At 42.5% G+C, this 27,762-nt stretch overlaps 2 protein-coding genes across 2 annotated transcripts; one reads left to right on the top strand and one right to left on the bottom strand.

The window, feature by feature from the left end:
* Window positions 1-1,340: 1,340 nt before the first annotated feature.
* Window positions 1,341-27,762, top strand: LOC105392979. The gene is made up of 18 exons (XM_048625009.1): window positions 1,341-1,369; window positions 1,636-1,798; window positions 2,418-2,523; window positions 11,973-12,031; window positions 16,358-16,569; window positions 16,997-17,095; window positions 17,821-17,925; window positions 19,404-19,482; window positions 19,817-19,957; window positions 20,389-20,465; window positions 20,789-21,029; window positions 21,273-21,374; window positions 21,809-21,937; window positions 22,372-22,662; window positions 22,834-22,947; window positions 23,258-23,407; window positions 26,467-26,636; window positions 27,581-27,762. The coding sequence occupies exons 1-18, from the start codon at window positions 1,341-1,343 to the stop codon at window positions 27,708-27,710; spliced, it is 2,397 nt and encodes a 798-aa protein (XP_048480966.1). The 3' UTR covers window positions 27,711-27,762.
* On the bottom strand, window positions 23,686-25,447 carry LOC105392972. The gene is made up of 2 exons (XM_011564664.3): window positions 24,804-25,447; window positions 23,686-23,968 (listed from the first exon to the last, which is right to left on the bottom strand). Exons 1-2 carry the CDS (start codon window positions 25,373-25,375, stop codon window positions 23,812-23,814), a joined length of 729 nt encoding a protein of 242 aa, XP_011562966.3. The 5' UTR covers window positions 25,376-25,447; the 3' UTR covers window positions 23,686-23,811.

Here is a 27,762-nt window from a genome sequence, read left to right as displayed (position 1 = left end):
CGAGAAATTTCAACATTTCTGATGAAGAACAACCCTTAGAAACATCTGGTCTAAGTACTTAACTCTTGGCTCAAAAGAACACTAGATGCAACTTTGCATTCGTGAGTGAACCATTCGTTTTCACCGATATTCGGACAATTTAGCATTCTAAACAGTGCTTATAAGAAATTTAATCTAAATAGGTTTAAACCAAGGAACCCTTCAATCACTCCGCAACCCCACTGTAGAAATGTGTACTTAATTTAATTATGCATGCGTGCATTTTGTGCCATGTAAGGCTGTAAAGTCATGTTCGCCATGACCATGACCTTCCACACACATGTTACCGCCCATACCACCCCCCAGCACACACACACACACACACACGCATTGTCTGACGAGGTGACTATCACACTGACTTCGATTAAGTTCTATTGTCAGTCAGTTGTTAGGCAGGTAGTTACTGAATACTGCTACGGGTTACCCTTGCCCGTGACCTAATGATAGAGTTAATTCAATCTTTGGGCCAAATTAAGTATATTATGGTTTTATGATTTGGTGTCAGTAGTTTATTGGGATTTAACATCGTGGTATTCGTGGTAAATAATGGTAGAGGTAAGTACTTATGGAACCGTAATCCCATACGCAAATCTGAAAAAGTTGAAACAAACTACTTATACCGAATGAAACGCGACATCATTCAAGTAGAATAACGCTGACTCCCGGTCGGCTCTAGGAGTCAGGGCGACATCGATGAATGTCAGTCGCCGTCGCCACCAAATTGTAAGGCAGAGCATTCTCAATATTTTCCGTGAGGGAACACATTTGTATTCTTATTCAAATAAGAATGTAAGAAGGTTACGTAACAACAAGAGGTCGGCATGTTATGTTAACACATAGTTGCCTACATGGGTAGCGCCGCCTGTTGAAACAGTAACCTAGTTATTGCCAGTTCAATATTGTACTGGTTTCAGCGAAGATTGCGTCTGTCGAAGTTAGATTAACTTGTCTGAGCGAGGCCTGACGGGCGATGCCTTCATGATAATGATGATCTATCGAGTGGATCTTGAAAGCCATAGTTGAAACTCGACTTAAGTTAGTTACTTACTTCGAATCCCAGCCGGTTATAAGTATCATTCGTGTCTATTGTCCATACTGTATATTATTCATTCTACGGTTAAAGGCTGAAAATGAAGGAGTTCTTTGCTCCAGTATGCTGAGAAGAAATTTATAAAATGTCATTTTAATACTGTCATTATAATAATGTTTACAAAAAAATCGTTAAAAATGAATTTATTCATTGTTTATTCTAAATATTAGGTCAGCATAAAATATTATATAAAATATATACTTTACTCAAAATGGGCAGCTTCATTGTACCCACCTTAGTGTAACATCCTTACTCTCTGTACAAATGTTGAAAAAATATATTCCTCAGTATGAATGCATGTAAGTTCTTGAAACTAATTTTCCCTTATTTTCCACGATCGTTTGTGTTTATACAGTATATCTTTTTTTGAAGGAGACCTGTGCCCCAGCAGTGGGGACGTGATGGGTCGTGATGATGATGATATACATAGTTATTATCTGCTTTTGGACTCTTTCCCAAGTTGTATCTTCTTTTGACCTTAAATATTATTACTTTCCCGTTACCAGCGCAGACGATGAGTCAGGTCCTGTGGCCAGGAGCCCCCGCGCCCCCTCGGAGCCCCCGGAGCTGTGGGCGCCGTGGAGCCTCGTGGTGGAGTACCGCAGCCCCCGCGCCCCCGCCCCCGTCGCCCTCACCAACACCCCCGGACCCGCATGGGATATTGCTAAGGTTTGTTTGATAATGCGAGGATCACAAGCACCTATGTAGCTGGCTTTATCACATGGCCATAATAACAAGATTGGCTTTATTTAATTATGGCCATAATAATAAGATCTCCTAGCCGATACTCAGAGGTCATCGTAAAGTAAGGGGAGGCAGCAAAGCCTTTTTAACATAGGACAGATGACCGACCCAAACTGAAGAGAGCTAATTATCCTACTTACTTATGCGCAGAACATACCGCTTTATTACATGCCTAACCATCATCCGACAGCATGGATGATTTCACTTTTCGGACATAATTTGATCCGTCTTCGTCCCGATGGTCCTACCGGTAGGGCCTCAACTAGGAGGACTCGGTTTTTATTACTGGGTAGGACCATTGCGGCAGCTATAGAAGGAATGTGAAATCCAATCAAAAACAAATGTGAAATGAGAGCCAAGTTCAATATTATTATACTTACCTAAATGCCGAATGTTGACTTCAACGACAAAAGAAGTGAGATGAGAGTAACAGTATTACATAATCATATCTTCTTATAACATAAAATAATATATTGTAGCCTAAGGTCTGATTTGGCTTGGTTTTACTCACTACAAGTGATTGCAAATTGGTCGTTATCACCAGGTGCTGAAGGCCGGGCGGCTGCTGTGCAAGCCCCCGCTGGATGTGACCTTCGAGGATGAGCAGGAGATGCGGGTGGTCTACTCCCTCATCTACGACGTATTCCGATGTAAGTGTCATTATTATTAGCCAATAATTGTCCACTGCTGGACTTTGGGCGGTGACCAAACCAAAATGACTGTTTGCCGCCGAAAGTGAGCAAACGTTACGAAGTTTATTGTATTAGGTACCCCACATAGGTGACATAGGTATTCATTTTTTCGTTCACATTTAACCAACAGTACCTACGTTATTACGCTATGCTATAACACAGTGGTCCAAGCTTAAGGGGGTGATACACCATACAATATCCCATCAAATACCCATATTTGAAATGATTTTACCCATAGGTCTGCCCAAAAATGTTTTTTTTTAAATACTTATATGTCTTTCCCCGTGGAATGAGAATAGATATAAGTACCTACCAGGGGTATTATTAGAGATTCTAAAATCATTTCGCTATGTACACAGAAGACACAACTATCAAAACTGTGTTAAACAGACTGTACTAACGATAAATTCAGTAAGCGTGTGAAACTGTCGCGGGCACGAAACTATTTCTGTAAATAATGTCGGAAGTGCGGAGGGGGTGAAGGCTATTACAACATGAATACAGCTACAACATAAATAAGTTGTACGTCAAATGGAAATATATTATACTAAACTATACTATCAGACAACCCTCACTCTACCAAGATTTCAGCACCTAATTATAGTCAGAATTTAGCATTAGTTCCACCTGATTGTACATAATTACATTTGTATATTGTGCAATAAAAGGTTATCCTGAATGGTTATTATAAATGAATAACATATTTTTTATCATCTGCCTGATTTTTTCGGATAACATTAAATTAACAGTAGACCCTAATCGGTGCGATAGCAACAACTTCTAATAGGGGCATGGCATCCAACATAATAAAACATAATTATGACTTAATGAATGTTTTTATGGGAACGTTATGCTTTAGTAAGGATAAAAATATGATTAACTTCAACATTTCATGCAACCCACTTTGAGAATGCTATTTCTGCGTTTTTCAACTCTAAAAGAGTATGTTGATTACCTTGAGTCAGGCCTGTGTCACTCCGCGCATGGGCGGCGCAGGCGCCAGCCTGGCGCCTGCCCCATCGATGGGGCAAATCTAGTCGGCTGCCGCAAGCGGAAGACGATACACGCGCGCGCTATTTGTTCCTATTTTGTACTAGTTTATAAATGTCGTATTTAGGTATTTATTAAAAATTATGAATAGAAAAATGGACATAAAAAGAAAAAAAGCAGCAAAAAAATACTGTGCCGTATTTAATTGCTTAAATACGGATCGTGATCCAAATTTAATTTTTTTTAGATTACCAAAAGATGCTGACAGGTAAAACTAATCTAAGGGCGTCTTGCACAACAAAGTTAAATAAAATTAAATAGTTTGTCTCTTGCTCTGACAGTATAATGTCAGAGCAAGAGGTCATAGATTTAATTTTATTTAACTTTGTTGTGCAAGACGTCCTAAGTATTTTATTGATTTCTTCTACGTTCCTTATTTGAAATGAAATTAATCCGAACTACAAACCCTTTTTTTTCTCCACGTTGAACAAAGTCTATTCCAATTTTGTTTTCGTTAAAGTATTAAATTTACAGACACAACTACCTTCAAAATGCATTAATGAATCGATTATAAAATGTGCGCTGAGTGGGATTAGTGCTTAACGAAACTAACACGTTCTGTATCATAATATAAATTATATCCATAATATAAATTATAACGAAAAAAAAACATGTTTTCACAAAATTAAATGTTTTAGGTATTCATACACATTTTATGTACTTCAAAATATCTTAACTATGAAATTGTTATTGTTTTTACTGGATATTTCCAATAGAAAAAAAGTTTGGAATAGCTTTGTATTCTAAATTCAAATTAATTTTGTTTTAAAACATGACATTCTTTTTACAAAGTCAGTCCGTTGCTTTTTTTTTTTTTTTTTTAAAGATTTTATTATCACTCCACAGACTTTATGTCCGTGCCTTTTTGAGAGATCAATATATTGTGAGAGTTTGGTTGTTTTTTGTCTTCATCTTTTAACTACTCACTACTCAATGTGGAAGCTTATAATATATATATTTTATCTTTTATATATATATAGGTACCTATATATTATTAATAATTTTTTTTTTTTTGCACTCCTGGAGGAAAATCTACACAGACACCTGGGAAGGGGACCCAGGTAGTGTCGGCCTTTAACCGACTAAAAACCCCCAGTTGTGCATTTCTTGTTTTTTTTTTTTTTTTTTTTTTTTCTTTGTTTCACACAGTCACACTTACAATTATAATGGCAACAAACATTTGAAGGGTAGGGCCAGTGTCGGCTGTCTTCAGAGAACTTAACAGACGCCTGTCAGTGGCCACACACTCCTTTTGTCATCGCTGTTGTTTTGCCTGGTGTTAATGTGTGACAGTGTTCTTAAAACTATCTTAATTTTATTGGTTAGTTCTTATACAGATAATATTAATTCATGATATACTATACAATACCTACATATCAAAACTATACAATACATGCTATATACAATACATAACAAAACTATAAAATACATGCAATACGGTTAGGCCGTCAATATAAAATTAAAATCAAAATTTCTCCTATTCCGCTCCATTTTGCGTTGCCAAAAGCCTTGATTGCTGGGCAACGACCTCTTTGTCCCGATTTTTTATTGCCATCTTTAGGTTGTACTCGAGGATCCGTTTCTTCGGTGCTGTTATTGCCGTTTTAGCGAGGTTGCCGATAGCGTCCTCGGTGTCATCCGCATAGTAGGTGCAGGCGGAGGTGTGCCTCGACAGCGCCACTACTGCGTGAGGTATGCTATCGTGCAACTTTATTTTATCTTTTGTTTTTATGATAATGACGGATTCGTACGTCAATCCCTGTGCTTCGTGTATGGTTAAGACGCGTGATCCCGTTCCTTCTCCAAACCCTTGGCTGGTCAGGGTCTCTTTTTCTTCCTGTGTATGCGTCAGGAATAGAGTGTTGGTTTGGGATTTTGGAATTGCTGCGTCTGTAAACCTTTTCAGCTGCAGGGATTGGATACGCGTTGTGGCTGCGTATATGCCTGAGTATACTTCTCTTAGGGCGTATGCAACATCCATGGGGTTTCTGTATGAGCACAACAGCTCCTGGGTGATGTTTGCTACCAGTGTTGGGTGACTGTACCTTAGTTCGAATAGGTTCTCTCTGTCTATGTACGGTAGCTGGTTGATGTCTCCGATTAGAGCAATATCACTGGCACGGGACAGGCGGGCGGCAATTACGATTGCCCCGAAATGGTTCATCAGGGCCTCGTCAATTATCAGGCGTTGGCATCCGACATGTTCTCTAAAGCCGTTTACTAGGACTGATGCCATCGTACGTACCCTAGTTCTAACCATGTCCCCGATCCTATGCGCTAGCCTGTTTCGTATATCGACGGCCGCCTCAGTTGTCGTGGTGATAATGGTGTCTTTGCTCACATCGAAGTTATTTACCACCCAGGTTGTCTTCCCACATCCAGGTACCCCGTTCACCCAAGCGATGGTGGGCATCGTCCAGCTATTCCAGGTAGCGTTAATGGTTTCCGCTTTTGCTAGGATTTTGTCCTCTAGCATAATCCTGGTACACTGAGCTACGACCACCATTTGGTTGTTGTGTGGGAGAGTGAGTTTCGGGATGTTGCGTTCCCAGGGCACGAATCCGCATTCCTCGCTATAAGCCGCCATATACGCTCCAGTCATTTTGCCTCTGAGGACTTGGCAACTACTGTTATCGTATATGCAGGCTTCGGCCTCCTCGAGTAAAACTTTTAGCCGGCTTTCGTTCTCTTGCCTGTAGGTCTGCATGATCGTTTTACAGGACAAGAGATTTACCTGCTTTGTGGCGGTTGTAATTGCCATAAATTCGATGGCGGCATTCTCTAGATGGTCGTTTGAGGTGGTAGCTGTTTTCAGCTTCGGTGGGACCACCTGGCCCATATCCGCTCGAGTACTTTTCCTCTGGGCAAGCCTTTTTCCAGTTTTAGGTTCTCTGGAGATTTGGCGCCTCTCGGGTGTCCTCTGTGGTTTTCCTATAAGGCTTGAGGCAGCTGCTTTAAAAGCCTGGAGGAACCCTTGGACACGCCCTTGCGATGTTAAATTGTGCATCCTCCTTTCCATGTTCCGTTGTTCTGAAGCGGCGACAGCCCCAGCGGTCATCCTCTCCTGTAGGCGTTCAGATCCGGTGACTAAGTATTCGGCTTGTTGGTGGCAGTTGTCAATGCCCCTCGCAAGTATATGACCTTTGAGAAAGCTTAGATCTTCGCCTCTGTCCTCGTACACCACTATTTCATGATGTTTTGAGGCTTTTAGGCAACCCAGCTGGTCAACAATTTCGCCTTTCCTATACTCGATCACCATTGCGTCTACGCTTATTATCCTGGGGACGTTACTGTCTAGCGCTATCTCTCCAAGCTTACTGAGCCATGAGCATGCCTGAACGAACGGGGTGTCGTCGGCCCACTCGAATAGTGCGATGGTCTTGTTACGCCATCGCACTAGTCTGCAGGGCTGATTTCCCACTAGGGTTACTGGCAATGCGTCGTAGGCTTTACGCTTCATGGTAGCCTTCGATGTGCTCCCATTTAGGAGAGAGGCTAGGCCGGGTGATATGGCCACGCTCTTTCGCGCCCCTGAGATGCAGAAGCTGATGCCGAGTCTTTCACTGCTTCCGTCCATGAACAGAGCCACGCTTCGGAGTCTTAGTCTAGCTTCTCCTTTTTCTCCACAATCCAACAGCTGATGTGTTGCTGTTTCTTTAGGAGTTGCTTGTGGTGGTGCTGTGATGGTTGTGACTGAGGCTTGATATACTGGTATTGATTGCGGGTCGGGGCGGGGTATGGTGCTGTTTCTCCTGGCTGCTACTCTGAAGACACGATCTGAATAAGATAGAAAATGAGGTCTATGCTTGGTGTCTGCCAGAATATCTTTTAATTCTGACTCCACCAAATTCCTGTTTATCAATGTCTCCAGATCTTGTCTTGCAGCAAGGAAACGGGGGCAGTCGAGAATTATATGCCAGACCGATTCAATGATGTTGGGGTCGCATTCACATTCTGGGCTTTCTTTGAGTTTAAATCTGTACAAATACTCTCCCATCCCCCCATGTCCAGTCAGCATTTGTACGTGAGCAGGGGTCAGTTTGGCACTTCGCGTAATCCGGTAAGCTTGGTTGACATCCGGTAAGAATTTACGCGTGACTGCTCCTGTACTGGATGTCGCATATCGGTCTTGCCATTTCCGGACCGATTCCTCTCTGATCTTTTTCCTGACATAGGACAGGGGGACTTTGTCATAGTCGTGGGAGGTGCTTTGTAGAGCTGCCGTTTTGGCGAGCTCATCGGCTCTTTCGTTCCCGGCAGTTCCAATGTGTGCCCTCAGCCAGAACATTTTTATCTCCCTGCCCTCGCACACGACCCTCGCAATGTTTTCCTTTATGCTTCTTGCCAGGGGGTGGCTCAGTTTCGGATTTCGGAGCAGATCGAGTGATGATCTCGAGTCGCTCAAGATGTTCACTTTGTTATCCGTACTAGAGCTCACCAGTCTTGTTGCCCTGTGAAGGGCATAAAGTTCCGATTGGAAGACCGTGCACGACGGGTGGAGACCAAAAGTCTCGGACAGTTTTTCTTTTCCATCCTCCCACCAACTTAGGGCGGCGCCGACTTTTCCCTCTATCTTGCTTCCATCCGTGAAGATTTGGGAACCGGTATGCAACGGGTTGGTGTTTTCAAAGAACTCGTAGTTGGTAGAGGTAAGTGTGGACGGATGTGGTAAGTCCAGGTACCCTACTTTCCGTTCGAGCTCTTTGCCTGGCGGGAGGTAGTCGGTTGACAAAAGTTTTTTGGATTTGTACAGATTTGCTGCCTCCTGTATTCTGAGATCGAGAGGCAGCAATCCCGATAGTGCCAGTGCAGATGTGAGCGACACTGTTCGGTAGGCTTTGCATATTTTCTGCGCGAAACCTCTTTGCAGCGAGAACAGTTGTTTTTTGTTCATTTCCAGTTCAACGGCTTCCGACCAGACGCTTGCGGCGTATGTCATGATGGGCTCCACTACTGCGATGTATATTGTCCTCACAATTTCACCGTTAAGTCCCCAGGTTACTTTCGCCGCTCGCGCTAGCTGTTTGTAAATATCCGCTGCCTTTTTACACTGAGCGGTAATATGAGCTTTAAAAGTTAACCTGCGGTCTATGATGAGGCCCAGCAGTTTTATTTCCTCTACGAGATTAATTTTTGTGCCAGCCATGGATAGTTGGGGTAGATCGTACTTCATCTTCTTTGTTAGTAGCATCGCGTTGGTCTTATGCGGTGCGAAGTTGAGTTTTTTCCGAGTTCCCCATTCCACTATTTCATTTAGTACTTTGTTCGCTGACTCCTCTAGGGTGTTTACTGCTTGACCTGTGAAGACAAGGGCCACATCATCTGCGAAAGCTTGGCAATACACTCCCTCAGCCTCTAGTTTGTGTAGCAGTGAGTCGAGTATGATGTTCCAGAACGTCGGTCCTCCTATGGAGCCTTGGACACATCCTTTAGTGGTTCCCTTCTCACATGCTGCACGAGCGTAATTGACCTTGATTTTTCGGTCACTGAGATAAGAGCATACCATCTCGTACAGATTTCGTGGGCACCTTTTCTTTGTCAGTTGATGTTTTAAAGCGGGCCACCATGCGTTGTCGAAAGCACCCTCTATGTCCAGGGAGATGAGAATGACGATGTTTTTACTGTTTATTCCCTCTCTTAGGTGTTCTACGAGGTCATAGAGGGCGTCCTCGGTTCCTCTCTGAGGCATGAAGCCGTACTGTTTTATGTTTAGCGTCGGGAAGATATGCCACTGGAGGCGACTGACCATTAGTTTTTCAACAATTTTTCCGAGAACTGAGAGTAACCCTATTGGTCTGTAGGATTTTGGGTGTGTATAGTCCTCTTTGCCAGCTTTCCGCAAGATAACCACGTGGGCCGTTTTCCATTGGGATGGGAAATGTTTAAACGATAAGCACTTATTGGCTATCGCCATGAACACCTCCCTATCGCACTGAATGGCTGCGCCACAGATATCGGCAGTGAAGCCATCGGATCCGGGGGCTTTTTTTGCGTTCATTGCTTGTAGCACGAGGTCTATTTCTGCGGCAGTAAATGGTGGATCGTCATCTTTAAGATCCTGAGGTATGTTCTTTGTTTTTTCTCTCAGTTCCGCATGGAATAGTTGGTCGGTGCTTACGGAGTCATCTGGGTAGAATGTCTTGGCTAGGAGTTCCGCCGACTCTTGGGGCGTAACAGTCCGTTGCTTAGTAAACGTTGTAGTCTGTGGTGCTGAGGCAACCCTAAGGTGGCTTCTTTTTCAATGCGTATAACCACGTATAACTTATTATGCACCGTAGTCCAGTGAAATAAGGCGCATATTCCCTCAAAAATTAATTGGTAGGTAAGTAAATAAAAACGTGTGCGGCCGGAACGCGATCTAAATTAGATCTTATTGCTTATGGAATGGAGTCATATTTCTTTGCAGGCCATTGCGAAGATGGGCTTCTGTACCTGGTACTAGTTATTATTCTGTGCTTGAGTTTCAAAGGCGGGATCGATTAACCCTTATTCTAACTAGATAGTAGGGGATGTCTGTAATTGGACTGAAAATACTTACCTCTCGTTTTACAAATAACAAGCTGCTATCAACTACTTAATGCTCATGCTACGAACTTTCAGCTACGAGCAATATGCTACGAATCATGCTACAGCATGCTACGATCTATATACATAAATAAAAACAAACCAATAAAATAAAATAACCTGAAAAACTTAGCACCGAATACTTGAACAGTTACATAAAGTGGCATGAAATATGTTCGATCTGTTTTGTCTCTGCGACATGCGAGCCATGCGACGGCGGGGCCGCAGGCACATGTCACACACCCGTGTTGTGCGATATAGGTATTATCTCTTCCACAAGTTGGTGAAATGCTGACTATTTCAGCAAATTTACTGCTAACATGGAGTTCTTCCTTGTAACTTAACATAAACTAAAGGTGTGCCTGAAATCCGTATCCAGATTGGCAGAGGTGCATTATGTGCCACTGTACCCGCATTTCAGCGCTTATCGTTTTTTTAGGACCCGGTGGACCCAAGCAACAATAGCAAGCAGGCTATCTCACCCGTACAGCGGCGGTGGGCGGCGACTCAGCATATGTTTCCCATAGGTGCGACAAGGAAATTTAAAAACACTAATTTAACCAATCAGAATTTTAGGAAAATAATTTTAAAACTATTGCGAGAGCAACTGACACACGTCCGACTCTTACGAATACGATTGTACACCTCCTATTGGGTCATATATCATCACAATAGTATTTATTATTTTAAAAAAATATATACATGCCCCGTTTTCGGATGGCATTAAAAGTAGACCCAAGTCGGTGCGATAGCAACAACTTCTAATAGGGCCATGGCATCCAACATAACAAAACATAATTATGACTTAATGAATGTTTTTATGGGAACTTTATGCTTTAGTGAGGATAAAAATATGATTAACTTTAGCATTTCATGCAACCCACTTTGAGAATGCTATTTCTGCGTTTTTCCAACTCTAAAAGGGTTGAAACCAGCAATTGATTGCCTTGAGTTTCAAAGGCGGGATCGATTACCCTTATTCTAACTAGGTAGCAGCACACCCAGTGTTTAATTGAACTGAAAATACCTCACGTTTTACAAATAACGAGCTGCTTCTTGATAACTAAGCTCATGCTACGAACTTTAAGCTACGAGCAATATGCTACGAATCATGCTACAGCATGCTACGATCTATACATAAATAAAAACAAACCAACACAATAAAATAACCTGAAAACTTAGCACCGAATACTTGAACAGTTACCTACATAAAGTGGCATTTGAAATATGTTCGATCTGTTTTGTCTCTGCGACATGCGAGCCATGCGACGGCGGGGCCGCTGGCACATGTCACACACCCGTGTTGTGCGATATATTTTCTCTTCCACAAGTTGGTGAAATGCTGAGTATTTCCTTCTAACATAACATTTACTTCTAACATGGAGTTCTTACTTGTAACTTAACATAAACTAAAGGTGTGCCTGAAATCCGTATCCAGATTGGCAGTGGCGCATTCTGTGCCCCTATAGGTAACCTACCCACATTTCAGCGCTTATCGTTTTTTTAATAAAGCTTTCTAATACTTCTCCAATAACTACTATAGTAAAATAGGTCACATTGTTAGCCGTAGAACCTTCCCTTATACAGTATGAGTTGTGCCCACTTGTCCGCATATTTTTATTATATCTGAGATCGATATTCAATATCGTAGCTTATTGCCTCGGCTGAGACGTCACGCAATTTTTACAACAGATACCATTTGTTTCATCGAAGGCCTCAACTTGAACAAGGATCATAGTCATCGATATCATAAACTTTGCAAATATGTAACTTATTTATTTTTGTTGTTACAGACAAGTCGATCTTGGATCAAGCAATCAATGACATCGAATTTTTTGGCGATTTTCCACAGGTTAGTTTTATATTGGAGTGCAGTATAAGTTACAATACATTATACGTTGCATTTTTACCTGAATATTTACCTATTTACTTTGCTGGCTGCAAATGTTGTAGATTGTTGCGACATGATATCTTAGATTATTTAAAGTTTATAGCTTTAAATTTTTCTGTTGGGAACTGAAATGGCTTTACATCATGTAACGTAGAGGTTTTCTACGTTACGGCCTGTTATAGTAGCTGATGTATCTTACATACCGGGGCGTACAGATAGATCAGAAAAGAGTTCCAACATCAGTAAGTAGGTATCTAAAACGTTTAAGACAGTTGATGACACCATATCGGAGATAAATCGGGGGTAAACATGTTACAGTAACTTTTTTTGCTGCATCAAAATTAATACATTTCAGTCACGTTTATTAAAGTAAAGAATCAATGCTCTATAAATAATATCCTTAAACTTGAAAAAGTTTCGAAGAAGGATTTATGATGTCTGCAAACAAATCAAGGTCGGGTCCTTTGACGTTATAAAAACGGTAATAAATGTCTGTTACGGTAGCAAATGAAATCAAATTCGCATTAGAAAAATGACGTGACTTAAAACGTTATTCCACAGTTCTGATTGGTGCAGAATTGGGGATGGAACGAGCCCGCTACTTATTTACAACAAGCTATTTCCGGATCAAAACGAATTGTCTTTTAGATGTTGAAGCCGATAATGGCTATCGTTTTATGAGCTCACGAAGTTTGCCTCTGAACGTCTCGCCTGACACTTCGGCGTCGATGGCGTGTCTTATCAGTGTTTAATCAAATAGGAGCCTTTATTGCTCATCGTAACTCGTGTCTATATTTAGGCTCGCAGGTATACCATGGGCAATAAAGCTTGTGTTCATATCTGGCCATAGTTATAACTTTCCTATCTGGGTACACAATAGTAAAAGTTCTCCTTTTATTTAAAATGCTAGGTTTTAATATTTAGGTACGGCTTTAGAGAACATGTCGGATGCCAACGCCTGATAATTGACGAGGCCCTGATGAACCATTTCGGGGCAATCGTAATTGCCGCCCGCCTGTCCCGTGCCAGTGATATTGCTCTAATCGGAGACATCAACCAGCTACCGTACATAGACAGAGAGAACCTATTCGAACTAAGGTACAGTCGCCCAACACTGGTAGCAAACATCACCCAGGAGCTGTTGTGCTCATACAGAAACCCCATGGATGTTGCATACGCCCTAAGAGAAGTATACTCAGGCATATACGCAGCCACAGCGCGTATCTAATCCCTGCAGCTGAAAAGGTTTACAGACGCAGCAATTCCAAAATCCCAAACCAACACTCTATTCCTGACGCATACACAGGAAGAAAAAGAGACCCTGACCAGCCAAGGGTTTGGAGAAGGAACGGGATCACGCGTCTTAACCATACACGAAGCACAGGGATTGACGTACGAATCCGTCATTATCATAAAAACAAAAGATAAAATAAAGTTGCACGATAGCATACCTCACGCAGTAGTGGCGCTGTCGAGGCACACCACCGCCTGCACCTACTATGCGGATGACACCGAGGACGCTATCGGCAACCTCGCTAAAACGGCAATAACAGCACCGAAGAAACGGATCCTCGAGTACAACCTAAAGATGGCAATAAAAAATCGGGACAAAGAGGTCGTTGCCCAGCAATCAAGGCTTTTGGCAACGCAAAATGGAGCGGAATAGGAGAATTTTGATTTTAATTTTATATTGACGGCCAAACAGTATTGCATGTATTTTATAGTTTTGTTATGTATAGTATATAGCATGTATTGTATAGTTTTGATATGTAGGTATTGTATAGTATATCATGAATTAATATTATCTGTATAAGAACTGACCAATAAAATTAAGATAGTTTTAAGAACACTGTCACACATTAACACCAGGCAAAACAACAGCGATGACAAAAGGAGTGTGTGGCCACTGACAGGCGTCTGTTAAGTTCTCTGAAGACAGCTGACACTGGCCCTACCCTTCAAATGTTTGTTGCCATTATAATTGTAAGTGTGACTGTGTGAAACAAAGAAAAAAAAAAAAACAAAAAAAAAACAAGAAATGCACAACTGGGGGTTTTTAGTCGGTTAAAGGCCGACACTACCTGGGTCCCCTTCCCAGGTGTCTGTGTAGATTTTCCTCCAGGAGTGCAAAAAAAAAAATATATTAATAATATATAGGTATACATATATATATATATATATATAAAAGATAAAATATATACAGGGTGATTGGTAATTAGTGGCGGACCCGTTAAGGGCAGATAGAAGAGGTCAATTCTAGTCGATTTCAATAATGTATGTACTATCCGAAAGTTAACCATTTTTGAAATATTAATAATTTTAGAATTTTATAAAAGAATCGTCCGTAAAAAGTTTAAACATTTATTTAAGAAAAAGTAGACCTTTTTTAACCACTTTTTTAATGGTTTTACATTATTAAATAATTGAAAAATAATAATAGCTATTAAATTTACATAACTAACGTTATCTTAAGCCATATAGGCTTCAAAACATCAAAATCATAATAAAATAAAACAGTCACTTTACAGAAAAAACCTTAATTAAAATAAAAAATCACCTAACAATTTTTGTTGCAAATTAGCTTTAAAACTTTAGTATTTTATTAGCTTTCGAATGAGGTATAACAAACCTAAATTGGCCAAGGAATGCCAAAAATATGACTTTCTTAACACAATGGGGCAGGTAAAAAACTAGAACAAAAGAGTCGCAAGAGTATTGTTATCTAAGGACTACTTGGCAACCTTTTCAGTCCACTCCTGAAATTTCATGCGTTCGGATGTGTTTAAGAAGCGTCCGTAGTCGAGCGGGTCTCAGTGATCGTAACTGATCACTGAGGTTAAGCAAGAACTGGCTCGTTCAGCCATTGGATGGGTGACCGATTTCAAGCGGTTCTTTTCTAGACACTTCCGTTCTTCGGACGGCACTGCTGGGGCACGGGTCTCCTTCCATTGAAACAAGGGTTAGTCCACCAAGCTGGCCTAGTGCGGGTTGGTGAATCCCAACACAAGCAAGCTTGTGCTGAGTGAGTTGTCGGGTAAGTGCATGGGCAACCCGACTGTTCAAGCTGCCCAAAGGCCTCTGACTAGGCTTAACGACTGCTGCCGAAGCAGCAACCGAGACCTACGGCTTAGCGTGCCGTCCGAAGAACGGAAGCGTCCAGAAAAGAACCACTTGAAATCGGTCACCCATCCAATGGCTGAACGAGCCAGTTGTTGCTTAACCTCAGTGATCAGTTACGATCACTGAGACCCGCTCGACTACGGACGCTTCTTAAACACATCCGAACGCATGAAATTTCAGGAGTGGACTGAAAAGGTTGCCAAGTAGTCCTTAGATAACAATACTCTTGCGACTCTTTTGTTCTAGTTTTTTACCTGCCCCATTGTGTTAAGAAAGTCATATTTTTGGCATTCCTTGGCCAATTTAGGTTTGTTATACCTCATTCGAAAGCTAATAAAATACTAAAGTTTTAAAGCTAATTTGCAACAAAAATTGTTAGGTGATTTTTTATTTTAATTAAGGTTTTTTCTGTAAAGTGACTGTTTTATTTTATTATAATTTTGATGTTTTGAAGCCTATATGGCTTAAGATAACGTTAGTTATGTAAATTTAATAGCTATTATTATTTTTCAATTATTTAATAATGTAAAACCATTAAAAAAGTGGTTAAAAAAGGTCTACTTTTTCTTAAATAAATGATTAAACTTTTTACGGACGATTTTTTTTATAAAATTCTAAAATTATTAATATTTCAGAAATGGTTAACTTTCGGATAGTACATACCTTATTGAAATCGACTACAATTGACCTCTTCTATCTGCCCTTAACGGGTCCGCCACTAATTACCAATCACCCTGTATATTATAAGCTTCCACATTGAGTAGTGAGTAGTTAAAAGATGAAGATAAAAAACAACCAAACTCTCACAATATATTGATCTCTCAAAAAGGCACGGACATAAAGTCTGTGGAGTGATAATAAAATCTTAAAAAAAAAAAAATATTTAGGTACGTACCACCAGCAATAAATCCAAGAATCTAGATTTATGTTATAGTTGCTAATAATACCTAATACTTAGAGCTGAGCTACATAATTGCCTTTGAGTACAAACTGTTGTATCAACCAACCTACCTAGCTTAAACCTAATTTTACACATGCGAATGATATGGTCGTGTGCTCAATCTATCTATCTATCATGGCGAGCTGATTTTCCGCATTTAGCCTCTTATGCGGGGCATTATATGGTCGTGTTCTAAAGACAATTAACATTGCACGACATCCCACCAGCTCTTAACCCACCGCAACATAGTCTGGCTGTTCGTGATGGAGCTGGCGCGGCGGCGCTGGGCGGCGCGCCCTAAGGCCGAGGCGGCGCGGGCGGGCGCGCTGCTGGCTGAGGGCGGCGCCCTGTTCCAGCTCGCGGAGGACAGCGTGTGGCGGCAGCGCGTGCACTTCGCCGCCGCTATAGCGCGCATACGGATCAAGAACAAGGCTATATCGTGAGTGAGATGGTTGCAGTAGTCGTTTGTAAATTTGGGAAGGTAGGTACAAAGCTTTAAGGTATAAAAAGATGGTGTTTACTTGAAAATCAAATGGTTTACATTACAGCCTTGATAACCTCAGTAAACAACAATAATAGGACTTATTGTCTTGAAACGTTTCACAATCGGGCTAAATTCTGTAGCGACTAATTTTAAATTTACCGTTACGTATTAGCATCCGCAAATGATTTTCTCTGTAACTGCCAGTTTCAATACTCTATCTGTCGATACTTGACATTAAGTACTATACGATTTTGACTCCTAAAAAGTTGCATTCTGGAAAAATAGTACGAAAGTAACTGTCAGCTATCGATAGATAGAGTTATTGAAACTGGCAGTAAATGCTATGTCAGGTTTATAATCCCCCCACCCCCCTCCCCCGCAGGCTGGCGGACCTGCTCCCCGAGCACCTGCGCGAGGAGAGGATCTCGGCGTGCGTGCACAAGGACAGCGTCACCGGCTGGGTCAACACCTTCAAGGCCACGTGAGTCTCGCCCGAGGTTTCAACTCTTAGCTCCAATTTCTCCAAAGTCGTTTAGATCGTAACCAGGGATTGGTTCGTCAATTATACGTCATATCCATATTTAAATTCTTGACAGATGTGTCAAAAGTCAAGCAATAATCCCTGCTGGTTATGCTCTAACGCACTATGGAGAAATTGGCACACTCATTGATGGACACTGTCTAAGTTTCGCCGTTGGTCTTCTGTACTGTCCATCAATGTGTTAATAGGAGTTAGTGCAACGTGATAGGGTCGTGAATGTTGTATGTCTATGCCTTTGTGAGCTTTTAGAGCTTCCGTGCCATTGGAGCTTTTGTACTTAACAAGGTACGGACGTGGTTAGCAGCTACAGTGACTACAGTCACTCGAATATAAGCTTAATCCTTAAATCTGCTCTGCTTTTCTTGCTTTGAACCGTTTCCCACCTAGCTGGACCACAGAATTAGTCCGTTCTGATCAAGATCATGATCAAGATGAGCTTGATCTACTGTTTAGGAGGTCAGATTTCTTCACGATGTTTTCCTTGACCGTAACAACGATTGGCATATTTCGCGTTTACGCTTTGTGTTTTTGCAAATCGCTTTTTGATCACGGACTTCAGATTAACTTGATCCTAGAACGAAATGACAAAAAGTCGTAAAAGTACGTCTCTCAGAGTGGCTCTTTCCCATTTCCCATGACTGATGATGACGATGATGCTGCTGCAGGAAGCTGGCGGCGCTGGTGCGGCGGCTGCACGAGCTGGGCTTCTCGTACAGCGCGTCGCGGCAGCTGTGTGCCGGCGAGTACCGCTTCGACCGCGTCTGTCCCAGGTACGAGGGATAGGCTTTATGTCTAGTTTCACCATAGTCTGTTAGATTATTAACACCCCTGTTACATTGTAATGTCATTGTATAATACTTCATCTCCAGATTAAATTCTTGACAGATGTGTTAAAAGCTTGTCAAAAGTCAACAACAAATCCCTTGTTATGATCTAACAGAGTATGGTGAAACTGGGGCTTAGTAGGGAACCAAGCTTTCGTAATCATCATCAGCCTATAGCAGTACAGCACTGCTCCACGGTTTATCTAAGGCGTAGCTTTCATAAGAACATTCATTACTGTTTTTTTTTTTCATTCAATTCATTCTGGTTGGTACATTAACCTGTCAACGGACATTTATTTATTTATTTAATTCTTTATTGCACAGATATAAAATAAATGTACAAAAGGTGGGCTTAATGCTAAGAGCATTTTCTACCAGCCAACCTACAGGAGGTACAGGAAAACTGGTACAAAGATGTGCAAAAAAAAAAACAAAAAAAAAAACATGAAAGATGAAAGAACTAAAAACACGTTACTTAACAATTATCAATTATGTAAATATATATAATAAAAATACATTCTAATACTTATATAAATTTATACAAAGGATACATAACTATAATAGGTATACATATAATATATAAAAATACAAAATAATAATATAACATCCAGACAGGTACACGAAAATGCTATCTATTTAATTGGCTGAGATAGTGAGCGCGGGTTAGTCGCTTGAAGATGTGGCGAGAAGGGGCTTTTCTAATGTTCTCGGGAAGATTATTCCATAGGCGAACGGCGGTGACAGCGAAAGAGTTAGACATGAAACCGGAATGGAAAGAGGGCAATGCTAAAAGATTGTTATGGGAGGAACGGAGATGACGAGTGTGAGTGTCAGAAAGAAAATCAAACATGGATTTAAGGTAGGGGGGAGTATTTGGCTCGTGGAGAACGGAAAAAAGGAGACATAGGATACGTAAATTCCTACGATCACGAATGGGGAGCCATTTTAGCTGTGAACGGTACTGAGAAACGTGATCATATTTACGTAGCCCAAAAACGAAACGGATATACAGGTATTCAATAAGCGTTCAAGCTTATTGAGTAACACCTCGGTCAGATCCAAGTAACACACATCCGCATAGTCTAAGATAGGTAGAAGCAATGAGTTTACTAAGGCTAGTTTGGTGTGTTGTGGAAGGAAATTTTTAAGGCGAAGCAAAGAGTGGAGAGAAGCATAGACATTGCGCGACACTTTGTCTAGTTGTTGCTCCCAACTTAGGTGTTCATGTTGCTCCCAACTTAGGTGTTCAGTATGACACTGATGAAAGTTCACCTGTAGCCAATCATTATATTATGTACATAATTACAATGTGTTAAAGCTCCTACATTACAAATGAGTTGAATATTTTATTAATTCCACACGCTTAGGATTTCTTTAGGTAACAGATATTCGTAGATCATTAAGTAAAGTTTTGGATTTTTCAGGTTTATAACTCTACGACCTCCTCAAAACTTTAGTGTTGGACAAATGGATTTAGTGAAAAACGGCCTCATCATTTTACAAGTAAGGAAGTTTGCTATACTTAATTACCTATTTAAGAACCAAATTAAAAAAATACGTTCATTGTTGTGCTGTCGCCTGCGTCTTAAAGTGCCTATACAGGCGAGGTTCAAACAGTGATGTCTCTTGTAGGTAACCAACTTGTAACTACGTATAAAGTACTGGCTTAAAGTTCCGTCTCCGTATTGTATTGCTGTTGTGGTGTGTGTCGCTATGTTGTTAATGTGTTTCAGAGCAACACGCCCGTTTTGTTGACTATCGTCGTATGTTGTTATGTACTTATAATTGTATTTTTTTTTAAATTCTAAACACTGTCTAAAAAAACTAATCGTACCAGGAGCGCGAGTTCTGCGAGGGCGCGTCGACGCTGTGCCGGCTGTTGCGCGCGCGCAGCCTGCAGGGCGCGGTGGCGCAGTCGCACGCCTCCTCCCCGCGCTGCTCCGCCTACCTCGCCGCGCAGCTGCAGGAGCTGGCTCAGGTCAGTTACTTTACTCTATGGGTCCGTGGTGGTATATGTTGTTTATTAGGCCGAATCCACGACGGAGCGGTCCCAGCGGCGAAGCGTGGCGGCACGCACTATATAGAATCATTTAAGTACTCTATGGCGAAGAGGTACTCGTACGTACAAATCTCCGTCTCCAGACTAGTAATATGTCCGTGGCCACCGCTCTGCCCGCTGGCGTCGTGAACGCAGCCTTATACATTGTAGAAAGAATGCAGCAGATGCGCGCGCGCGAAAATACGGTCCATTTTATAAATGAAATGGGGAAAGAACGCATCAATTCTTATGACGATCAGATTTTTTCTACTAGCTCAGCAGTCAATAGACTTTTAAGTATTGCACGCTGCGTTTGGAAGGGCTGTGCCGTATATACCTCGTTTATTTATATTAGAGTGTGATTGCCGCAGGTGCTGAAGGCGGAGACGCCGGCCGCGCCCGCCGTGCCCGAGCTGGGACGCCTGGTCGTGTTCGGAGCTGGAGATAAGTATGTCACCACTGGAGATTGTACTTAACCATTGATTACAGCAATAATTCTTCGGAAGGACCCTCACTGAGAAATTTATCGTCTGTGCTTTTTTTACGTCACCCTTTTCCCTGGGCAGTTAGTGACTGTCAACTTAGGCATCTGGCTGGCTAATTTTACCATGGTTTCTCTAAGTAGAAGCGTAAAATGACCCTGTGTATGGCGTGCATATCTCTGGTGTGAGGTTACACCATAACTATATAACCTGACACATTAAGACTCGCACGAATCCAGCCACCAAGATGGCACCAAATACAACTCCATAAAAATATTTAAATATCCAGGATAGACAGCTACGTGTTAGCTCTCCGCGAGATGGGCATCCAGGCGACGGCGGGGGCTGCTGCGACGGCGGGGGGCGCGGTGCAGGTGGTCAGCGACCCCGTGCACTGCGGCTCGGCGGCCGTGGCGGCGGCGCTGGACGGGGTGGTGGCAGCCCTGGCCACGCCCCCCAACTCCTACTCCGCTGTGACTGATCCTATAGATCTGGTGTGCGGGCGCGGTGGGGATCTGGCCATGCTTGAGGTAGGTTTTATTATTAAATTCATTTATTTCAGATAATTTTATAACAGATATTTATGTCAACCTTACACCTTCATTAACCAAGCATTGTTCATTGGCCAACTCTCAACTAATCCGCCTTCAATACACAACCTTGCATTACTCTTTTGAGTGGGTATTATTGTTGATGATTGTTTCTGACATCCTGCACACCTATCTGGGTGTTCCTATCGCAAGTTTGAAAGCAGATCTAACTTTAACATACAGGTTCTGACAGAGTGCGAAGTGGACACCGAAGGGAAAACCCGCGTGTCGTCCATACTTGAAGAGCAGAAGAAAACCTTGAAGACTCTGTTGTCGAAGCCTCAGGCAAGTACCTCCCGGTCGTTCTAAACTATGCTACTTATAGCATTGTTAAATCCTACAGCACTCAAATTACATTATTATTTTCACGTAAAGGTCAAGGCCCAGACTGTAAACGGTACGTAGATTTATGGCAATTAAACAAACTCATCGGTGGTGCAGTAACTTGTAGAAGCAAAGAAGTTGTTAGGACTTCCAGGTGTCAGTGTAACGTTGAATGCAGATCACAATGCGTTACACGCAGCCAGCGGTGGTGCACTAGTAGCATGACTGGACAAACCAACGAAGCAAGAAGTTGAAGGGCTCTCGAATTTCAATTAAGTACAGTGTGACGTTGTTTGCAGATCCAGGGACTCTCGGATGTCAATAACATGTTGTGACGTTGTTTGCAGATGCAGGGACTCTCAGATGCCAATAACATGTAGTGACGTTGTTTGCAGATCCAGGTGATCCTGTACGAGACGCACTCGGCTCTGGAGGCGGAGAACCAGGCGCAGGTGTCGCGCGCCGTGGCCGAGGCCAACCGCCTGGCGCGCGAGCGGCACCAGCTGCTCAAGCGGAAGCACCACGTGAGCGGGACTCCTTATATTATGACACCGTCGCCGCCATGTTAGGCTACGTCCGCACAGACAGGAGGCTTGCTTAGCGTCTTTTGTGTGTATTGATACTCGCTAAGTGACTAGCTATAGGCGCCAAGCGCCTGCCTGTGCGTAGGGAGCCTTAGGTGGAATTTTAGTAGCCTGTCAAACGGCTGTCAGTTAGCACAAAATGTATTTCAAATTTATATATATTTAAATACGTTTAGCGTTTGATAAAAGTGACTCTCAGATACTGGTGGACACTAGTAAAACGCTAGACTGCTTAGACGCCCTGACCTTTATTGCCATACATTGAATTTGTGTGTATCGTATACCTATAATATAGTATCTATGATTATTGTTATCCGCTTAACTATCACTGACACGAACTAAAATATGACCTAACCTAAAGATAAATTTCTCAGACACCAAAACCGCGCCCAGAGACAGCGCTATCCAACACATCGACGACCCTGGAAGAGGCGGACACTTATCGATCTGAAGCAGAAGGCTTAGAATCCACAGCGGAGTCTCTGACCCAGCACTCGGCCAGCCCAGCAGGGAACCCCAGCCCCCCGGGGGTGCGGCGGCAGGCCAGCACGGACACCATCCTCACCAGGAGCTCCTTCTCCAGACCTGGCACCACCCGGGCGAGGCCCATCGCGCCCGCGCCTGACGTGCCCAGGAATCCCGATGTCGACTTGCCCGATATTAACGTGAGTTGATGGTTGTGCTTGGTTGTGTTTAAATAACGTGATGTGTGTGAAACACATGTCGCTCGACATTAATTGTCAACTAAAGTGAAATTGTGAAACGTAATGCATTTATTAGAACCTATTTAACTAGTTTATTTTAATGGTCTGGTATTTGCGCCTTTGACATTGCAGGTGCCAGACTGCGATCTGTTCGAAGTGAGCCAGTTGCCGGCTCTGGGGAACGGACTGGACATTAACTTGATCCTAGAACGAGATGGCTGCTTCCTCGGTCTCATTCAAAGGAAGGTAAGTATCGTGTAACTCTACTCTAACAAGGGATTTTAGTTACTGTTGTAAAGAAGCCTAGTCATTTCAGAGGTAGCCCGGACATGACACGAATCATTTAGTTTACACCCACACCCAAATCTTAATTATTGTTCAGACTATAAATGGATTTATGCGAGATAGATTAAGTTTTTTTTTCCATCCCGCATAAAGCCATTTATCCGACAAGGTATCTGCAAGTTATAGTTATGAGTTAGTAGTGAAAGTATCAACGTCCTCTTAAATAAAGTGCTTAAGGCGCTGTCAAAGAAAGTGCTACTCTATCTGGCAGGAGATCACCCGTCTGGACGCCAAGTACATGATCCGAGTGGCGGAGGAGCGAGGGCTGTTCGGGGCGGGGGCGCCGGCGCCCGCGCCCGCCCGCCGCAAGCCGCCCGCCCAACACGCGCCCAAGCGCCGGCGACGGAAGAACAGCTTTGAGGTAAAACGAGCTTTGAATCGAACTTTTTTAATTTTCAGTCATCGTTATGTTTGTCTGCCAAAAATATTTGAAATACAACAAGGTTCAGAAATACGAATGCCCTTCGAGACAAATAGGTAGGTAGGTATACTTAGGTCGCGCCCTTGCGCTTTGCCTTGACACCCTGTGCTTACGAGGTCCCACATAGTTATTTAATTACATTAGGTAATTTGGGTTTACCCTATGATAAAAAAAGTAATTAGACTAATAATGACTAATTATTCAAATTAAATGCAACATTACTGATAACATACATATATTTTATTATTGATAAATGATATACCTAGGTAACTAGGTTGGATAATATTTATAATAACGACAATCGTAGCACCAGGAAGTTAAAATTAATTTTATTGACAAAAGTTCTAAGCTGTCCATATCGGCCGGCATACGCCATGGGCATCCGGCCTGAACCCAGAGGGGCATTGGTTCGGCACATTGATGACGTTTTTAATTTTTATATCTCCTACCGTTTGTTCATTCATTATAAGGTCGTGCAGAGTCATTTGTGGTCCAACGATCCTGAAAATATAGAAATTGGAAAAAATAAAGTTACATGCGATGTACACGATCGATGTGGCAAGTATATTGACATCTAGCAAAGATAATAACATGGTTCTTATGGTAGAAGAATCTTAGTTCGAATGCCGTTTGTGTTATTGTTAAAGTAAAAAAAAAGTTAAGTATGTTTCGCTTAAATGCATTATCTTCAGTATTAAGGGCAAGATGTATCGTAGGAAATAATGTAACTTGATGTAGGTACCTTTATAGGTAGATATGTATCGATATTGTTAATTGACCACAATTCTCTTTACGATAAAGAAGCATTACCTTATCTCGAGCAATTAACATTGCAATGCTGGATTACATATTTCCTGTGTATTGTTGTAACAATCAAATATCTAGACTATTTAGACAGGTCTGGTACATACATAGATACCCAGCCTTCAATCGAAGTTCATCTTAAAATAATAGCACAAAATAATGCTAATGTAAGTACCTATGTAAGACCACCACCACTGACTTGAATGAACTACTTAGCTGGATAAATTAATAAATACAGTTAACTACTACAATACAAAGGCAAAAGAAAGGAAAGCAGTAGAAAGGTACCTAACTATTTAACAAAATGTTAAAGTTTAATGTGTTATTGTGGTATGAAGCGTGCCTTCCAGACTTAGACAAGTAAACCACTATCTCTGCTCCCGGATTGACGCATCACTCATCAACCGTAGCTACTACCTATACTTTCGGTGCACTCTGGATGATCTTACTGGCTAATGACCATATGAAACACCTTAACCCAGCTCTAATGTTTATCACCCACATGCTAAGAAGAAATTTTACCTATTCTTACTTTTCACCATTCGTTGATGTGAAGTCACCACCATCTTCTTTAGGCACAGTTGGTTGTGTTCTAGGCCAGACATCTCGACACTGTCCATTTATCCATTCCTGACCCACGGGGCAGTTCGGAGGAACTGTTACTACATTTTGAACGTCAATGTTTCTGAACCATATATCCCGACAAATCCCATTGATTAATTGTTGACCCGGAGGGCAGTTATCCGGTACATGTATGATGTTTTGTACATTGACGCTGTATCTCCAAATGTCTCGGCACTGGCCGTTGATTAATTTTTGGTTGGGACCGCAGTTATCCGGGACATCTATCACATTTGGTTTGTTGATTCCTTGTCTCCAAATGTCACGACACTGTCCGTTGATCAAGACTTGTCCAGGTGCGCAGTTTGGTGGCACAACTATGACGTTCTTGTTGATCTTGCGGCATTCTTGATTTACCCACTCCTCGCCATCTCTACACTCGGGCACATTGGCACTCACAGGATGACCGTATGTTGTGGACACCACAGTTAAAGTTATAACAGAGAACACTAAGTATCTTTTCATGTTATTTTGACTTTGCATTCGCAATTGATATAAAGAAGTTGTTTGTTGCTGAATGAATTATAACAAAGTACCAATAATGGAATACCCAATCAAATATATCAGCTACTTAATGATAGTAATGATGGATAAGAGACTGTCAATAAATGTGATAAGCAAACATTTATCTTGAGGCATCTATTCTGGGAAGTAGAAGCCATTCAATCCAAGAAGGATTTTGAAAATGGTTGCAAATGTTTCCCTCTCACTTGCTCTTGTGGCTTATGAATGTGTATTTTACGATAAAAATCATAGCTAGTCAAATTTTCAATAAATCCTGTCTTCTTGTTTATACCTACCTATAGGCTACAGGTACAAAGCTGGTTCATAGGAACTAAACTGCAGCCATCTTATCTTATCATTAATTAGCATGTCTTGTGATTTTATCAATGATTGTGTTAATTAAAGTAGGTTTTTAAATTTTGTGAACAGGATTAAACTCCATGATAATTATTATAACATCCTGTAACACAATCTACCTATCACGTTCTTACTGCTGGGACACGGGTCTCCTTCCAATGAAGGAAGGGTAATAGCCCTAGTCCACCACGCTTGCCTAGTGCGGGTTGGTGGACCCCAACACAAGCAGGCTTGTGCTTAGAGTTCTCGGATAAGTAGACAGCCCGACAGTACGTTTTTAAGCTGCCCGAAGGCCTCTGACTAGGCTTAACGACTGCTGCCGAAACAGCAAGTAGGACCCAGGGCTTAACGCACTATCCGAAGCACGGAAGCGTCCAGAAATCAACCACTTAAAATCGGTCACCCATCCAATGTCTGACCATGCCATTGTGTTGCACTTCAACGATCAATTACTTACCTACGATCGCTGAAGCTAGCTCGACTAAGGACGCTTCGAAAAGTACTCATATTAAAGCTGAGGCCAAACCTGCGCGACGGACTTAGTAGGACTTAGTAGTTCGCGTAGGTATGCAAAGCGCCAGATGTATATGGATAAGGTCCGTCGCGCGGTAGACGCTCCCGCTTCGAAGTCGCTTTGGTCGCGCAGGTTTGGCCTCAGCTTAGCGGACTTATTGCCCATAACCATTAACTATAATTACATGTGTTACCTCTAGGTAGAGCGCATTGCCGCGCCGACGCACGCGTCGCTAACGCGCAGCGGGCGGCGAGGCAGCGCGCCGGGCGAGGCGACCGAGGCCGAGGCGGTCTGCGCGAGGCACCTGCGCCGCCACGCCGCCGCCGAGGCAATCGCCGGCCAGCTGTGCGCGTGCGATGCTAAGCATAAGTGAGTCAATAAGCGATGTACTTAGTCCCGAAGCACCCACACGGTCCAGAACAAAAGACGACCGAATGGTGAAGTGGTTAGTGAGCTTGACTGCTATGCTGAAGGGTTCGAGTACCGGACAGCTGTGCGCGTGTGATCATGCGATACTAAGCTTAAGTGAGTCAATTATAAACTACTAGCTGTTCCTGCGCGCTTCGCTTCGCCTTAAAAAGTTTTCACGTGCGAATTCCGGGATAAAAAGTAGCCTATGTTCTTTCCAAGGGTCTAGACCATATGTATACCAAATTTCATTCAAATCCGTTCAGTAGTTTTGGCGTGAAAGAGTAACAGACAGAAAGACAGACAGACACAGTTACTTTCGCATTTATAATATTAAGTTAGGATCTAGTCCCGAAGCACTCACACTGTGGTCCAAAACAATAGACAAGCAAATGAAGTTAGTGACCCTGACTGCTATGCTGAAGGGTTCGAGTCCCGGACAGCTGTGCGCGTGCGATGCTAAGCATAAAGTGAGTTTTTTAATCACTGTTTTTCTTTAATTATAAACTCCATGAAGATTGGCTAAGTACTCATATCAGCCATTTCCGTGCGCATCTAAGGCACAACTCTGACCAGCAGTCGCCGTAGCCGTATCGGTCGGAGAATATCATCATCATCTAGTCCCGAAGGACCACGCGGTCCAAAACAAAAGACGAAAGAATGGAATTTTGGTTAGTGAGTCTGACTGCTATGCCGTAAGACCTGGGTTCGATTCCCGGCTTGGGCAGATATTTGATCCGGGTCTGGGTGTTTTTATGTATCTGCGTAGATCAGCTGTCCTATACTTACCCATATTACAGACTCTGCCTAGTTTGGGGTCGGATGGCAACGCATGGCGCATGGCGGTTGTGCGTGAAACGTCCCCACATACTAATATTACTATACAACAGTGTCTCTACTTGCAGACGTCGGCGCGCGTCGACGGCGGCCCCCGCCCCCGCGCCGCCCCCCTCCTGCCGCCGCCGCTTCCCGCTCGTGGTCCACGACATCAGCCTGCAGGCTCTGCATCATCAGGACCTCGTCTATAACGCGTAACCTCTGTACAGCCCATGCGTCGTCGTTTCAGGAGGGTTAGGCCCGGGTCTCG

Source organism: Plutella xylostella, chromosome 13 (genome assembly GCF_932276165.1).
Source record: "Plutella xylostella chromosome 13, ilPluXylo3.1, whole genome shotgun sequence".
Classification (NCBI taxonomy): Eukaryota; Metazoa; Arthropoda; class Insecta; order Lepidoptera; family Plutellidae; genus Plutella; species Plutella xylostella.
This window is presented reverse-complemented; position numbering and strand designations above follow the sequence as displayed.